Below are 13,316 nucleotides of genomic sequence, written 5' to 3'. Positions count from 1 at the left end.
GCACTGCACTGTGTGTTCTGACACCATCGCCAGCATGAACTTTTTAAAGCAATTTCTGCTACAGTAGCTCTTCTGTGGGATCGGACCAGACAGGCTAGCCTTCACTCCCTATGCGCATCAATGAGTGTTGGGCACCCATGACCCTGTCGCGATTTCACTGTCCTTCCTTGGACCACTTTTGGAAGGTACTAACCACTACATACCAGGAACACCCCACAAGACCTGCTATTCTGGAGATGCTCTGACCCAGTCGTCTAGCCATCACAATTTGACCCTTGTCAAAGTCGCTCAGATCTTTACGCTTGCCCATTTTTCCTGCTTCCAACCCATCAACTTTGAGAACTGACTGTTCACTTGCTGCCTAATATATCCCACCCCATGATAGGTGCCATTGTAACAAGATAATCAATATTATTCACATCACCTGTCAGTGGTTTTAATGTTATAGCTGATTGGTGTATATGTAAGTGTATGATGTAGGCCAAATCTCAACACACAAATTTGAAGCTTGCCCACTAAATACATTAAAATCATGAATTGATCAATTTTATATTAAACTACTTTGTTTTCAGAGTTATTAGTGGATTAAAACAGTGGTTCTCAACCTTTTGTGAGCTCTGGACCCCTAGCATATTTCGAACAATCCACAAGGACCCCCTCACTCCACAACAACAATTATAGCCTATATATTTAACAGTCATTTCTATATATGCTACTTTATTTTATTAATATTTAACATTAATAATATTAACATTGGACATTTAAAATTGAATCAAAACATTATTATTATTATTATTATTTTATAATAATTTGTCACATTTTATTTGACTCCCTGAATTACCTTTTTGTTTATGTTATCCGTCAGTGCGACACTTGAACTTGGTTTTTGCAAATTTTCATTTCATTTGTAATTAAATTTGAAATAAATGCATCAATGAACGATTGTCAGCTCAGCTAACGTGATATTTGTGAATGCACGCGAATAACCAAATTGGTTAATTTTAAAACATATATTAAATTGTTCTTACATTTGATTGGCGTATAATATATTTAACAATATATATAATATAATATTTTAAAAACTTTCCCACGGACCCCCTGCAATTACGCCACGGACCACTAGGGGTCCACGGACTCCCGGTTGAGAAACACTGGTTAAAACATAGTCTACTGGTGGAGAGGTTTTTGTTTGTTTGCTTGTTTTTTTAAATAAAAAAAAATTGTAGTAACACTCATATGTGTGCTCAACAACATATAAAAGCCAGCAATAGCCTCCCGTGAATGGTGGTCTTTATTCCACATACCCCCTCATACCATCACATTATTTATTTTATTTTACGAACTACGCAAATATTAGGCTTATTATTCAAATGTGTGGATTAATATTCTTGCTAAATATTGTAGTTTTTTATTCTTAACCTATCCACCAAGAACACATTAGTTGATGTTATTACTAGTTTTTGGGTTATTAATGTTAAACCCAATTCCATTGACCAGCCAATCAGACTAGTAAGTCTAAGAACTCAATACAGAAATATAATAACTTTAATCATGGTGGGTTGTAAAGAGCAGTGACTAAATAAATAAAAATAAAAAAGTCACAGCCCCCACCTTCAGAACCTAAATTTTGGAAATGTAACACTCTGTTCAGCTTGTTAATTTGCCTATACATTCTTTTAATGGTTTTTCTTTTCTTATATTTTTTATTTGCATATGTAGTTTATCCTCTCTTTTTCATTTCTCCACATGGCAGCTGTTTTATATGCACAATAAAAACATTTTTTTGCTTCCGTTGTCTTGAATCCGCTGGTTTCAAGCACTGTCTCCTCTCCAGCAGTCACTCGGGTTGTGTAGGTAAGAGTGCAGCAGCTAAAACAAGGGAGGAAGTGAAGGGAGCGCGCGTCGGATTGGGGAGCGAGCCGCTTTTGGATACGTGCTGTCCTGCACACTTCAGCGCAATGCATGCTGGGGGATTTCAGCACAGCTGTCTAGAAAACGGTGACCTTGGCACTACTTACTAGTCATCTCTTTAAAGCAGGAACCCGCTTTTCTAATTATAACCCTACAGCCTACTGATCATTATAGCCAAGACGTACAAGCACACTGTTTAATGTCATGACATATAAATAAATAAATGAATAATAACAAAGAAAATTGTTTGCATTTATTTATCTACTAGACAAACCACGTGATGCAGAACGTCTGACACACACAGTGTATGCTTACTGTGTTTTAATTACCTGATTTAAACCTTGTGGTTATTTATATAATCAGAGTGAAAGCGCTTCTTCCTCAGAAGTTGTAGGTTACATCTGGTCACTCAAACAACATAAGCAGCATGCCTACTGATTCTGTGGAACTCCGGAAACATGATGAGTAAACACCGGCTGATCTGAGTTTCTTCATCAGGTGTTTCCCACACTGGATATTTCCTGTTCTTCAATCCTATATTCCTACATTCCTGCAGTCTGTGTGTTTAATCAGCTTCATCATGTTCCACTTGGTTTCCAGCAACATGTATTGTTGTGCATCACTGCAGTCACATGGATTTGTTTTCTTTATTTACTTCATTGTTTTTGGGTGGACCGACCAAAAACGAAAAGATAAGCCTATCTATATATAGTTTTTGCATGCTACAATCTGGTTTTTGACGGAGTCGTTACATCTAGGCTCCTAATTACAGCTGTAAACTCTGTTTTGTTGTCTGTAATGCTTTATTATGGTTTTAAATGATATAGGCTAATATAAAATAAAATATGCTGGAGCAGTGCGATGCATAAAATAGAAGTGGAGAGCTTCAGTTAATGTTCGAAGAAAGCATCACAATTTGGGAAACGTGATCTCAGTGACTGTGGTTGATGATGCCAAACAGGCTTTTCTGATATTTCAGAAGCTACTCATCTCCAGTGACTTTCGCACACAACGGTCTATAGAGTTTAGAATGAATGCTGAGAAATACATGTACATCTTGACCTGTATCTGCATGACTACATAAGAGCAGGAATGAGCAGGTGTTCCTATGAAAGTAGCCAGCTAGTGTATCCAGCATTAGTAATTAACATTAAACATTATATTATTTTTTGATTCAATAATAAATATTTATATTTTAATTTTTATATGGCGAGCAGTAAACGTCACTTCATATAAAATATAAAGTTTTTCAAGTCACGTATTTTATATTTATATAAAATATGTTATATATATATATATATATATATATATATATATATTATATATTCATTTATGTATGTGAAGCTCGTGCAAAAGAAAACAGTGAAGAATAATTATTCTAAATTAGATTAAATAATTAAAAAAGTAATAATTTGATGAAATAAGATTATACAAAAATTACAATCTGTGGTGTAATGACTTCCTGTGTGCTTTTGGATGCAATAATAGTGTAATAAGTAAAATACAGAGCATGAACATGACATTATTTGATCTGTTCTCAGCATGTCCTGCCTTAATTTATACAGGTTCTCTTTGGACAAGTTGCTGCTACTCATTTATTGGAAACCTGTGTTCCTTCTGGTTTTATGTTGTATTCTGCTTGTTTTAAGCCTATTGATAGATGACATTGATTGATAGACTATTTTATGATGTGTTTATAGCACTTTTGAGTACCAGCACTAACTCTTAAGTCTTCACATTCCTCAGTTATCTTGTTTATGGTCAGCTAGTGAAAGCTTCTTAACACTTGTATCTCTCTAAGTTCCTTTAATAGCTCTATGATTGAATTGGATTCTCCCTTAGTTATTACCCAAGTCACTTTGAACAAATGTAAATGTTATCTATTGCCTTTTTACTATGTTTATAATAATAGTACATATAAATGCCAAATATCTGCCTCCTTTGGAATAAATCAAGTTATATTTATATTCATAATGTTTTTATTGCACATGCATCATAGTGCATTTGGCAGATTTCTGTGGGGGTGGGGATCAGCTTTAATCATGTACATATCTCATGTACATAACTGTAGAAACACTGCTGCTATTGAAAATTACAATACAATTGGTTTGTGTGTTGAAAATTGTTTTCTCAGCAGTTTCAGTGGCCCAAGCACTGCCAGGAAATCCAGTGTCTCAGAACTCTTAGATTACATACAAATCATTAAATTGTGTGGCAAGCAAGGGATGAGTCACCGTCGTACCTGGAACTGAAATTCAGTCATTCTTAGAAATCAGGTTAAGATTGTGTATCTGTTTTGTGTCTAAACTTACAAGAAAAATCCATTGTTGTTTCACAGAACGCAATCACTGGAGAGTAAAAAAGCTACATTTCCACACAAAAGAAACACACATCGAAGACACACATGGAACATTGTTACCGTGTAGCTTCAGTATAAAAAACCCCCCCACAGAGTACAAAACATGAAAAGTTGTAGTCTCTCATGAAAGGGATACTTCAGTGCAATAGTTCTTAAAAGGGGGTCAGTGAAGTATATCTGAGAGGGGTCTGTGATTTGTGGTGGAGAACATGATCAGTCACTGTTACAGTTATAGTTATTTATAAATTATAGTTATTAATAAGTTATCAACCTGATTGAGTTATACCTTGATTTTAATGTAGAGAAATCCCAACCCCTTCCCACCAACAACAACAACAACAATATCAAGTATAAATAAAGTAAACTTTAACTAAATACTAGGAGATATGCAGTTTATATGATACAAAATGTTTCACATCTTTTAATCCACTGTATTGGGTAAGGGGTTCTGTTAATTATAATGTTCAGGAATAAAATACTCTAATTGCTAAGGGCTGGGAGTTTCTCCCAAAAAGAGTCGATTCTCTGATTCTAGTCATTGAGAATTGATGCTCAACCCTAGAGCTTAATAATAATTTCTATACAAATCCATTCGTACAAATTCATGCAAAGACATTAAACTGTTTTATGACGCAGTGAAACAGACAACAGCAGTTGGGATTTTCTCACTATAAAGTTTGTGGCCCATGTACGTTAAATACTCCATCTAACAGGTGCAGACTATAAAACTATAAAGTTATTATAAAAGAACAGAACTTGGTTCTGATTGAAAATATCAAATAGGTGCAAGTGAGTCAAGAAAGAACTTTTTGGCTTGCTTATTTGTAAAAAATGAATTAATAAGACAAAGTGATATTTTCAAGGAACAACTGATCACATATGGCAGAACACATAGTTCATAAATGTGTCAAGATCCCATGTTGATACATGTTGATGTAAATACTATTAATTATAGTAGTATTATGTATTGACAAAATGGCACTGCAGTGCTTGTTTTACAAGATCTCATTTTCTGTGTGGGTTTTTCTCTTTTGAACTCAAGATCTGAAAACATTATTGTGTGGAATTTGTATTAACTTCGAGTTGAATGCAAAAATTTGATTTTTGTACTGGAATACATATTATATTAGAATTTAAGAATCACCACTGCAATTTTACCATTGTTGTTTTCAAAAAAAAAATTCTGAATATACAGTATGTCTATACACACACACACACACACACACACACACACACACACATATATATATATATATATATATATATATATATATATATATATATATATATATATATATATTCAAGCCATTGCTAAACTAAAAAGCATCTTATCCTTTAAAGATCTGTAAACTGTCATTCGTGCTTTCAATTTTTTCCCATATAGACTACTGCAATTTTCTTTATTTTGGGATCAGTCACTCAACTTTGTCACGCCTGTAACTGGTCCAAAATGTTGCTGCTAGGCATCTAACAGGTACCAATAAAAGAAAAAACATCCCCGTCCCTGCCATGGCCTCCCTCCATTAGCTACCAGTTAAATGCAGAATTGAATTCATGGTTTTATTGTTTGTTTTTAAATCTCTACATGGCACCAAGTTACATCTCTGATCTTCTTTGCTCCCTTTCCACCTCCAGAACCTTATGATCTTCTAATAAGCAGCTTTTCAGAAATCCACACTCCCAGAGGATTGTGGAATAGTTTACCCTTGTTTATAAAGTCATCCCCCACAAGAGACAGTTTTTAATCCGATTTGAAAACCTGTTTATTTTCCAAGACATTGGAATGCTTGTAAGGTCTCCATTATCCAGCTATCTATGTGTTTTTGTCTTGTTATTGATGGTGTTTTTTTTGTTTGTTTGTTTGTTTTATTCAGTGTATTTGATTTCTTAATTGTGTAGTGAATTTTAAAATTGTATTTTATTTTGTCTTAATCTAATACTGTTTTGATTTTACTGTGCAGCATTTTGGTTGACATTTGTTGTCTTTTATGTGCTATAGAAATAAAGCTGTATTGACTTGACTTACATTTATACATCTGAGCAGTTGAAGGTTGCTCAAGGGCCCAACAGTGGCAGCTTGGCAGTGTTGGGGTTTGAACTCACAACCTTCCGATCACTAACCCAACGAAGAGGTTTAAGATCATTATATCTCCTTTCTACAGCTCTCATCAGTACTTATCAGTATAGACCTTTGTCCTTTGAACCGTCGCTATGAAGCTCTCTCTCTCTCACACACTTTCTCTCTGACTTTCTCTCTGACTTTCTCTTTGACTTTAGAAAAAGCATAATTCTTCAGAAACTGAGTAATTGACTCTTGTTTTGCTGAATGATCAGGTTTGTGAGTAGAGGAGACACTAGGCAGGAAATGATGAGGTTTATATTGTTTTTGCAGGCACATTTCTGATGATTCATTTACAGTGCATCACTCAAAGGCCACACTTTCCTCCCTTTATAAATTCATAAAGATAATATCTTTGTAAACCATTAGCGTGGCCATTACGGTTATATATTATTGTTACAGAGGATTTACTTTTTTTTCTTTTAATAATCAGTCAATAAGTAAATGATAAATAAGTCTAAATTGGTATGACTATGACTATGTACTATGAAAAATGTTTGTGCAGGGATGTCCAACATCTCACTGCCTTAGTGGACACAGCATTTTCTCTGTTCTTTGGACTTATTTTTCACAATAGAGGAAAAAAGACAGAGAGGAAGCCACATGCTGCTAGACATAGGGTGTGTGTGACTGTTAACACACAAATAGCCTATTGAATATTATGTGCTTAGTTTGGTTGGGTGGCCAAGTGTGTGTGTGTGTGTGTGTGTGTGTGTGTGTGTGTGTGTGTGTGTGAGAGAGAGAGAGAGAGAGAGAGAGAGAGAGAGAGAGAGAGAGAGAGAGAGAAGCCACTGATTTGACCTGCATTAGTATTTCTCAATCCTACCTCCTGGAGTCCTCTTGCCCTGCATATTATTTGTGTCAGGCCTGATCCCAATTCTATTACCTTAACCCTATCTGTTATTTTAATGGGTGTGTTTATTAGTTTGGTAAGGCTAATTGCAAAAGTTTCCAACCTTTAGGACAAAACCACACAAAATTATTTTAACCAATAAGACATTTAGCATGTTCACATATGTTCCCTGATTAGCTCAAGTAACAACAAGGTGAGGACATTAAATAGTAAATAATAATAAAAAAAACAGTCAGTTCAAAAGTTTGCATCTCTCTTTCTGAATGTGATTACAAATATTGTATGCCTACTTTCTGCCTTTATAACTCATCTTGTGACCAGCTTTTGGATCCTTTCAACTGTTACATTTACCCTACATTCTTCTTGACGTGTCTGTTAACCCTTGTGCGTCCTTATGGACATTTTTGTCTTTTTCATTAAAAAAAACAACAACCATTTTGTCCGTGTTAATGCAAACAGCATAAATTTTGCAAAAGGTGTGTATTTTTATTGGAATTGTAATATTTCACCCTCATCTTTCATAAATCAATTTTAAACTAAGTATGCAAAATAGTTACACTCAGGACCTTAAGGACAAAAATGCCCCCACTGAAACCCATTCAAACTGCAATATTTAATCCCTGTGGCGTTTAGGATAAAACCATGCATTCTGTGTTAATAGGCTTTTATTTTGTTGACAAGGTTTCAAAACATTTAATTTTTTAAGAAAAATTTGTGAGAAAAATGTTCTCAGGTTTAGCCTGTGGGGAAAATACATGCTTTTACTTTTTTCTGATTCTGCTGTATTATAGAGCACTGCAGACAAACTGAATAAATGATGCAGATATAGTGTGGGTGTGTTTGTATGGATGTCAGAGTTCTGGTTTGTATGCGTGTACTGAAAATTTAATGTGTGTGTGAACAGTTTGAAAGAAATAAATTATATTGTACTGGAAATCACAAATCCCACCCATATGAGTCAAAGAAGGTTACTGAGCTTTGAAGATTTTTGCGTTATGTAAAGAAACTGGCATTTAAAGGGTTAAAATTCTGAAAATGAATTAATGTTTGGTAGTTATGATCAGAACTGATACTGGTAAAAAAAAATCGAAGTCAGTGAAAGTGGAAAAAATATTAATAGGCGTATATATTATTTCTATGACAGTTTTTTGACATAGACATTTTTGTCCTTTATGGACCTGAGTGGTAAGTTTTTGTTTTTTTAATCTGACACTGCATAAAAAATATGAATGCATCTAAATTAATGTTGTTGTTAATCACTGACATATCAAATACTGTAATAATCAAAGAAAAAAAATTCTGCTTAGCATTTAGTATATGGAAAATAATGACTATTTTTCTTTCTTTTTTTCTTTCTTTTTTTTTTTTTTCCATAAAACACATCTGTGGCATTATGTAAACAAACCAGCATTTAAAGGGATACAATTCTGAAAACAAATGAATGTTTGGTAATTATATTCAGTGAAAGTGGAATAAAATATTAATGTATAATATTTTTATGACAGTTTTTGGACATTTTTGTCCTCTATTGGCCTATGTGTAACTTTTTTTAATTGATGCACAATGGTTAAAACCAGATGCCACAAGTGTCCCAGGCACTGCCTTCTTCAGATCAGGCCAGACCTATGATAATTTTGGTTCTTCTTAAAATATTTTATATTTGTGTTTGATTGTTGCCTTGTTGCCGGATACCCCATATTTAATTTTCAACTTTTGGCCTTTTTTTCTTTAACTTACAAACAAGTTATTTTTATATAACAATAATTATATTTATATTACAGTTAAAATCAGGTTTTGATTATGTAAAAAATGAAAGCAAGAAAAATCACGTGAAGCATGGTGGCCGCATCATTTTATGGGGCTACTTCACTTCAGCTGAGACTGGGGCTCTATTCGAGATAGAGGGAATTATGGAAAGCTCCAAATGCCAGTCTGTTTTGGCACAAAACCCACAGGCCTCTACTAGACAGCTGAGGATGAAGAAACATTTAACTTTCCAGCTCAATAACGACCCAAAGCACAAATCCAAGTCAAGAAAGGAATGGCTTAAGAAGAAGAAGATAAACATTTTGGTATGGCCTAGTCAGAGCTCAGATCTAAATCCTATCAAGCTGTGGAATGACTTGAGGAGGGCTGTGCACCAGAGATCCTCTCGCAATTTGATAGATCTGGAGCATTTTTGGAACAAGTCAGAGTCGGTAGACTCTTACCCAAAAAGACGCAAAATGTCCGTTAACAAAGTGTTAGTTAAGGTGTTACTTGGGCTATTGCTCTTAGTTATTGTATGTTTTTAGTTCCCCCCTGAAATATTACTGTTTGTTGACTTGAATGTTATTGGTTGTTATATCACACTGAAGGTGGAAAAAGTTCTGACACCAGAGCCACTGTAACTACATTTATGGCCAAGAACATTTCTCCCCTTCTGCACGTAGTGTTTAATACTTAGGTTTATTCTATCATTTAAGTTTGTTGATTTATTCTAAGAACCGTCTTTGAAGATGCATTTGTTGTTGTCGCGCGGGCCCCGTGTCACGTGATCAGTGCGCACGTGTGAGCTGCAGAGGCGCTGATGGAGAGTGAAAGAGGGCGGGGCCGAGCGAGAGACACACACAGGCTCTATCTTTAACGATTCATTACTCGTTGTATACGTGCACTATGAAGGGCGTGAAAGAATTCACTTTACACCCTAAGTGGTGACCCTCGTAGTGCAAAAAAAAAGAGAGAAAAAAACAGCAAGCAGTGAATAAATACCCGTGCACTGTCTGTAGTGCCCTGTCTAGTGTGATAGCCGGCTGCGTGGTCATTTATACAGCAGTGCGTGCGTGGAGGTAAGTGGATCTATTTGTGCTCGATTCAAACGCTAGTACAGCTTCAAAATATGACAGGTCCTTGTTATATGTAGCTTAGATAATACACGTTACCTATCCCAAATAATCGTACTTGAAGTAATACTTCGTGTCTGCTGTAAATGCGATTTTGTGTGTGTGTGTGTCAGTTCTAAAGCTATTTCTGGTCAGCATTTGAGATTATATCTTGGGCAGCATGCATACAGTAAAACCTGCTTTATAGCTGTCTGTATATGTTTACTGTAAATGTGCATGTGTTCAGATCACACTGAGCGCGTGTGTGGGTTTGGTGTTAGTCACTGTGTGTCTCTCTCTCTCTCTCTCTCTCTCTCTCGCTCTGTGTGTGTGTTAATAATTAGTTATTTATTTGTGCTGCCAGGACTATAACCATGTAACTAAGACAAAGAGTCGTTATGCGCATTAGATGCATGAAGTTTTGTAGAAAATATTATCATTAGCCCGACTCACACACCTGCAGATGCATTAACTGAAGGTGGAAGTAAATTAGCTACGATTGCACGAGCGTTTTTACAGTGTTAATCTAAACACGATCTCATTTCCACTCGTCTATACGAATACCGATCTGAGGGCGATAAACTGAAGCAGTCCTGTGTTTCCTCCTTCAGCGCGTGAGAAGTTTCTGGCCGCGGTCCCTGGCCCCGTGCTAACAGCGCCGCCAGTTGTGCAGCGCGCGGCTATGTGCACCGAGCACTGGGTAGAAAATGAGGATCGGACGTGAGCTACGTGCGCATCCGGGAGCAGACGAAATGAAATGGAGAGCTCGGACAGTAGGGACTTTGTAAAAGAAAGCTCTTCGTCTCACGATCCCGATAGCGTTTGTGCCGAGCGGAAGGAAGCGGCCCGCGGCGGCTCTGCGACAGCGAGCATGGGCCTGATCACTTACTGCAGCCCGTCCGCGCCGGACGAGCTCCTGGGGGTTTTAACGCCCAATTCCGGAGTCTCAGCTCTGCAGCAAGAGCCGCAAACCAACGGCGAGGCAGTATCATCACTTGCAGCTCTATCTGGGAATTGCAACGGATTTCCTTTACAAGCAGATTCCTGTAGGCAGAAGAATGGACCGAGCGAGACGCCCTGCGGCCCGAGCGTCTGCACCCTGCGGCCAGCAGACAACTGCACCCTCCACGTGAAGCGAGCAAATGGAGATCTGAAATGCAGAAGTCAGCGGTTGAAAGATGCTGAGATTATCTCTGGGGATTTAGATGCAGCCCGAGCGGATTTAGGGTCACCAAAGCACTTCGAGGACCTCTGCCTGCCTCTTGACTGCAAAAAGAGGCGGCTAGAAAATGACTCGAAAACAGAAAACGTGAAAAGCACACCGTCCGCAGGCCCTTTTCCGGGCAACAGCCAGCATCCGAATCACTGTAGCAGCTCGCACGGTGTGTCCCCTCCTGGACGAGGCCACCAGAACGGGCGCAGTGTGGTGATCCTGAACCCAGCACCAGGCGGCGTGATGTCTGCAGGGGTGCCCTCTGTCCCGCCGGCGGGTGGAGTTGCAAACAGCTGGTCCATGGAAAGTATTGCCCAGCTTTACATAGTGCCTTGTATGAAATACTATGGCATCTGTGTTAAAGATAACTTCCTTGGGGCACAACTGGGTGACCGGGTGCTAAAGGAGGTGGAGACGCTGAATCAGAGTGGGAAGTTTCGTGGAGGACAGCTGGTTAGCCAGAGGAACATCCCGTCTAAGAACATCCGTGGAGATCAGATAGCCTGGGTGGAGGGTGGAGAACCTGGCTGTGAAGCTATCGGCATGCTCATGGCTCATGTCGACGAAGCCATAATGCACAGTTCAGCAAAAGGACAGCTTGGGCAATATGTTATTAATGGCCGTACCAAGGTAAGATATGCCCGTATGTGTACGAGTAGCTGGGTAATATGCAAATAAACCACTTTGGTATAAAGTGGGTGGGAAGACAGCTGGATTCACATGGTGTGTGCATTTACACCTAGGTTGTTTGAAGGGATACTCAACCAGTTTTCAACCTATTTTCAATCCATTACATCTATAGCATGTTTGATTATCACAGACAAAAAAAAAATAATTAACACATTATCCCTGAGTTGAGAGAAGACCAGAAATTGTTTATTCTGTTTATTCAAAACTCACTGATAATGGAAGCCCAAGGGTAGTTGTTGAATTTTGTCGTAAATTGCTCAAGATATGTGACTATATAATGCGGGGAAAAAAGCAACAAAAAACAAACAAACACCTAAATTGTTTACATTCTAATAATAAAGGTCTGAGGAAGAAACAGCCATAAGAAAATGTCTTACTGAAGATGTTATGTAGTTTTATCTAAATTTCTACTATTGGAGCAATGCAGTATAGAGAAATTCTGATTACTTACAGTAAGGTTTGTGGTATTAAAACTGAGTCACTTGTCTATTTTAATTTGTTGACTATGATGGTAAAACGGGTTTCCTCTGAAAAAGAATCCCATCTCTGAATGAACAAATTGCACAGATTTATTGAAAAAGCCCTCAAACCTGCTCTTAGACCTCCATAATAAGTGAGTTGTGAGTGAACATTTAAAGCCTGTAGTAATCACACGTCCTACGTATGCAGTAGATGGCCGTAAGGTTGGAAAAATGCTGGAATATTCCTTCAGTGAGGATAAAACTATATTGAAATCCGATCATAGCATTTCACAGTAAAACAAGCTGTAACTGGAGAGATCATGCGGATAAATGTCATGCTTACATACATGTGTTTGTGTAAAAAGGCATCATTAAATGTGCTGATCTTACAAAATCTTGTCAATTGTGCATGCACTACATCTTGGTGCTCCGATCAAGGCCTAGTTCCTCAGAGTCTCAAAGCACAGATATTATAGTATAGCAGTAATATGTTCAATGCAGCAGCAGAACTACCACACCGATGGGGCCCTCTGCCTGCATTGCAGTACATGCAAACCTGGTGTTAACCTTGTGATTTTATATTTTAAATGAATAGACAATCTAAACAACATGGATCCACTTCATGGTTATCAAGTTTTACTCTTCATTTATAAATAAAGGCCCTTTCAAGCTAACACACACATCAAATATAGATCGCATAACTTGTCATTTGAATGGAAACGATGCTTGCTTGTAGTTTTGTAGAGAATATTTAAAATTTGGAAATAGGTCTTGTATGATGTCTAATGTCAATCATCTGATTTTCACCCTGAGGGAACAACACTATCTAGCATTGGAATTACGAGCTGA

The 13,316-nt window shown here is 37.3% G+C and overlaps 1 protein-coding gene across 1 annotated transcript in view; it reads left to right on the top strand.

The window, feature by feature from the left end:
- Positions 1 to 9,855: 9,855 nt before the first annotated feature.
- Positions 9,856 to 13,316, top strand: part of egln2 (egl-9 family hypoxia-inducible factor 2) — a 29,215-nt gene continuing 25,754 nt past the window's right edge. The window contains exons 1-2 of the mRNA XM_053646727.1: positions 9,856 to 10,070; positions 10,715 to 11,946. Coding sequence (XP_053502702.1) covers positions 10,861 to 11,946 — 1,086 coding nt within the window. The 5' untranslated portion in view covers positions 9,856 to 10,070; positions 10,715 to 10,860. The remainder of the gene's footprint in view (positions 10,071 to 10,714; positions 11,947 to 13,316) is intronic.

This window comes from Ictalurus furcatus, chromosome 17, assembly GCF_023375685.1.
Source record: "Ictalurus furcatus strain D&B chromosome 17, Billie_1.0, whole genome shotgun sequence".
Lineage (NCBI taxonomy): Eukaryota > Metazoa > Chordata > Actinopteri > Siluriformes > Ictaluridae > Ictalurus > Ictalurus furcatus.
This window is presented reverse-complemented; position numbering and strand designations above follow the sequence as displayed.